The sequence below is a fragment of the Convolutriloba macropyga genome, unplaced genomic scaffold (genome assembly GCF_964194025.1).
Source record: "Convolutriloba macropyga unplaced genomic scaffold, txConMacr16.3 SCAFFOLD_1235, whole genome shotgun sequence".
NCBI lineage: Eukaryota > Metazoa > Xenacoelomorpha > Acoela > Convolutidae > Convolutriloba > Convolutriloba macropyga.
In genome coordinates this window covers 12939-17302 of record NW_027449808.1, presented here as the reverse complement: position 1 = coordinate 17302, position 4364 = coordinate 12939, and the positions used below count along the sequence as shown (strand labels likewise).

At 46.1% G+C, this 4364-nt stretch overlaps 2 protein-coding genes across 2 annotated transcripts; both read left to right on the top strand.

The window, feature by feature from the left end:
- The first annotated feature begins 272 nt into the window (after window positions 1-272).
- Window positions 273-1276, top strand: LOC142355349 (uncharacterized). The gene is made up of 2 exons (XM_075407550.1): window positions 273-786; window positions 864-1276. The coding sequence occupies exons 1-2, from the start codon at window positions 273-275 to the stop codon at window positions 1274-1276; spliced, it is 927 nt and encodes a 308-aa protein (XP_075263665.1).
- A 108-nt stretch (window positions 1277-1384) lies between these two features.
- LOC142355348 (uncharacterized) lies at window positions 1385-3948 on the top strand. The gene is made up of 2 exons (XM_075407549.1): window positions 1385-1580; window positions 1643-3948. The coding sequence occupies exons 1-2, from the start codon at window positions 1385-1387 to the stop codon at window positions 3946-3948; spliced, it is 2502 nt and encodes an 833-aa protein (XP_075263664.1).
- The last annotated feature ends 416 nt before the right edge of the window (window positions 3949-4364 follow it).

Genomic DNA, 4364 nt, shown 5'->3' with positions numbered 1-4364 from the left:
CAGCAGCAGGCAACTACTCCGCAACAAAACTACACTTGCAGCAACCAGCAGGAAAGTTCTTGGATCAGACCGCAGATACAGTTGCAGGCATTACCAGTAACACTTTTCAACAGAGATCTTTGCATTGAACCTACGCTCTGCTGGACAGTGGCAGTGACAACACTCAAATAACACAGAAGGTTGCTGATGCACTTCAAGTTCAACAACCAAAAGACATAACCCTACCACTAGCTTCACTTCATGGTGAACACTCAGTCAAAACAGCAGATGTCATGATCGGCATAGGAGCTTTGTACAGAAGTTGTCCTGTGATCAGAATCCCTGTGTACGCAACAGCAATGGAGGAGTTTCGGATGCCAAGAGTTCAAATTGAAATGTTGAATGAGATCTGCAGAGACCATTCTCACCTCCAGAGCATACGATTTCCAACAATCAGGGACAACCGGATCGGAATACTGATTGGAGCAGACGCATTCACAGCAACAGTTCCCAGACAGTTCACAACGGGACCCACTGGTACCCCATACGGAGTCAATACTCTGCTTGGCTGGACACTGACAGGGCCAATCCCTCAGAAGTACACACAAAAGAGGGTCGGACAATCAAACAGCACAAACATAGCGCTCTTCAATCATATCAAGGGACGACAAGACGATCCAGACGAAGATCTTCTCCAGCTCTTCTGGACAATTGAAGGAGTGAACTTCAATCAGTGTTCTTCAAAGGGACAGTCTTCAGATGACAAGGAGGCGGTGTCCATCCTCAATGATACCATAAGACACATTGGTGACAGATAACAGATTGGACTTCCATGGAAGAAAGAGATCACACTACCTAACAACTACTTCATGGCCAAAGTTCAGTGGCACGCTCTGCAGCAGAGGTTGGAGAGGACACAAACTTGAGAGACCGCTATGAGGAAACAATCAAAAAAGATTTGGATAAAAACTACATCACAACTGCAGACCCCAGTTGCAGACACTCTGTCTGGTACCTTCCCCATCACCCAGTGATCAACAAACAGAAACCAGACAAAATCCGCAGGGTCACAAACGCTGCTTCCAAATATAAGGGAATCTCACTCAATGATGCATTGCTGACAGGGCCGGATCTACTCTGCAACCTGCATGGCCTTCTTGTCCGCTTCAGACAGTACTCAGTGGCAATCACAGCGGACATCGAGGCAATGTTCATGCAGATTGGCATCCAACCAAAAGACCAGGACTATCTCCGTTTTCTCTGGACAGAGGATGGCAATGAAAAGATCTTCAAATAGAATCGACTCATTTTTGGAGCCACATGCTCACCTTCTTGTGCGATTTTTGTTCTGCAGAAGTGTGCAAATGACCACAAACAAGAACATCCAGAGGCCTACACATCAATCATGCAGCAGTTCTACATGGATGATTTCATGCAGACCTACCCTTCTGAAGAGGAGGCCCGCAGAAGTGCAGAGGAGATCAAAACTGTTTTACATACAGGAGGATTCAATCTGACGAAGTTCTTGAGCAACAGACCAGCCGCATTAGAAAATCTACTGGAAGAAGACAAGGCGGAAATGAAAGCCCAAAGAATCCTTGGTCAGACGTGGGACCCCAAACTGACAAGTTGATGTTTGCAAAACCAAAGCTTCTCTACACAGGACAACAGATGACTCAAAGAAAGGTGCTTTCAATGGCAGCTTCTCTGTTCGATCCAGTCGGACTGATATCACCCTCTGCCATCAGAATTAGATGCATCCTCCAAAGAATCATTAAAGAGGGAAGAAACTGGGATCAACCTGTGTCAGAGTGCTACCAACAGGAACTACAGGAGTGGATGGATGAGTTCGACAGCATGACTTCAATCGAAATTCCTAGATGCTTGATTGCCAGCACCAATGGAACCCATCAACTTCACACGTTCACTGATGCCTCAATGAGTGCAATTGCTGCCATAGTTTATGTGAGGACAACCAACGCCGATGGATCTTCCACATCCCGATATGTGATCAGTAAAACAAAAGTGGCACCGATCAAACAGCTGAGCATTCCAAAACTGGAATTGGAAGCTGCAACACTTGGAGCAGAGCTAGCTGGGTTCTGTGAGAGCGAGATGACAACTACAATAAGTTCAAAACACTTTTGGACAGACAGCACCGCTACACTTGGTTGGATCCAATCCAAGCAGAGAGAGAAAATGTACATTGCCAACAGATTGACCAAAATTCACGAGAATTCCAACCCAGAGAATTGGAGACACATCCCTGGAAAGATGAATACCGCTGACCATGGCACGCGAGGCCTCACCCCATCAGACATACCAAAGCTGTGGCTTCAACCACCGGACTTTCTGAGCAAACCTCAAGACTCCTGGAATTTTGCCGAGGACAGTGGTCCCCACATATGCGCTACACAAGCGACACAACTTCAGACGCCGGTCATTGAGGTTGAAAAATTTTCAACATGGAGTCGACTGCTCAACTCTACTAGAATGGTGTTCCAGGCAGTAAGACGCTTCAGGGCAAAAGTTCGAACTAGAAGACAAAACGAATCACCTGAGACATCCAACACTAACATTTTTGCATCAGATGAGAACAGGGCAAGGAACTACCTCATCAAAATGTGCCAAAAAGAGTTGTTCTCAGGAACAATTTCTGCACTGTTGAAGGGAGACAATCTTGAGAAAGGAGACAAGCTGATGCCCTTCACACCCTTCCTAGATAATGACGGACTCTTGAGGGTAGGAGGAAGACTCAACAAGGCACCTCTAACCTACAGTGCAAAACATCCGCTTGTTCTCCATAGCAGGAGCAAAATTGCAAGACTGTTGATTGAAAAGGCGCACCATGACTGTGGCCATCAGGGCGTGGAACATGTGAAGGCTCACCTGCAACAGACTTTCTTGATGATTGGATTGAGAAAAGTGCTGCGAAGTCTGGGGAAATACTGTTTCATTTGCAGACGATGGAGGGCAGACAATGTGAGACCGAATATGGCCGATCTTCCTGAATTCAGATTTCCAGATGCAAACAAGCAGTACCCTTTCGTCAACACAGGAATGGACATGTTTGGACCTTTCTACGTTGAGGACAAGAGAGAGGGCACCCAGATGCACTACGTCTGCTTGTTCACATGCCTGGTCACCAGAGCTGTCCACCTAGAAGTATGCCATGACCTCTCAACTGATTGTCTTCTCATGACAATCCGCAGATTTGTCTCACGACGTGGATACCCTGACCTCATTGTGAGTGACAATGGCAAAAATTTCATTGGAGCCAACCAAGCAATGAAGTTAAAGTTCCAGAAAAACTACAAGCCAGACAACGAGTACATCAGACTGCAATTGGCTCAACAGAACATTCAGTGGACTTTCAACCCTCCATTGGCACCACACTTCGGAGGAGTCTGGGAGAGGATGATACAGACTGCGAAGAGGAGTCTACTAATAGTGCTGGGCAGTCGGAAACTAACACTCTCGGTTTTCCAGACAGTTGTGGTAGAGGCGGAGGCAATTTTGAACTCCAGGCCATTAACTCATGTGGGCCGCAGCATCTCAGATGAGGGACCACTTACTCCGAATCACTTCCTCCTTCGCCGACCTCACATTTGTTTGAAACCTCTTGTGAACAGCAACCAGCGGTTCTCCACTAAGGACTTCAAGTCGACGCAGACACTACTTGATCACTACTGGAGCAGGTTGCTGAAGGAATATGTTCCTGAGCTCAACAAGAGAACGAAGTGGCAAAGATCACATGATGAGCTGGATGAAGGTGACGTTGTGTGGGTGCTCAAGGACTTCACACCCAGAGGCATCTGGCCTCTCGGGAGGATTGTGAAAGCACACAGAGGTTCAGACGGGATAGCCAGGAGTTTCGACATCCAGACGGCCACAGGAATGGTACAAAGACAAGCAGTAACCCTAAGCCGTGTGTTCCCACAATCTTCAAGTGCGCCGGAGGGTCACTGAAACAAGTTCATCGAAACACACACACTCACACACAAAAAAAAACTCAATGTCAGAATGAAAACTTTTTTGCTTTATTGTGTTTACATTTTCATGTCAAATGCTTGCTTTTGTTGCCGGGAGTGTAAAGGAACCAAGTTCCTTTATATTTTATCTCCCCCCACACCCTCATTTTCCTCCCCCCACCTACACTTTCGTCCTCCAAAACCCTTTCATTCCATGATTTTCATTCCCCCAACCTATTTTCGTTGAAGCTTTTTATATGTTGATTTTATTGAAGAAGTCAGAAGTGGTTGACGTTCACATTCAATATTATTTATAGTAAGGGATTTCCCGTTTTTGACCATAACTTGTGTGCCAATGGCGCGAATTATGATTTATTTATAGAGCTTGATTTGCTACCATAGTTGCGACTTTCA

Coding starts and splice junctions, on each gene's coding strand:
- LOC142355349 (XM_075407550.1), top strand. CDS start 273: ATGATCGGCATAGGAGCTTTGTACAGAAGTTGTCCTGTGATCAGAATC. Junction 787..863: donor TGATACCATAAGACACATTG/GTGACAGATAAC, acceptor GCCAAAGTTCAG/TGGCACGCTCTGCAGCAGAG.
- LOC142355348 (XM_075407549.1), top strand. CDS start 1,385: ATGCAGCAGTTCTACATGGATGATTTCATGCAGACCTACCCTTCTGAA. Junction 1,581..1,642: donor GAAAGCCCAAAGAATCCTTG/GTCAGACGTGGG, acceptor TTCTCTACACAG/GACAACAGATGACTCAAAGA.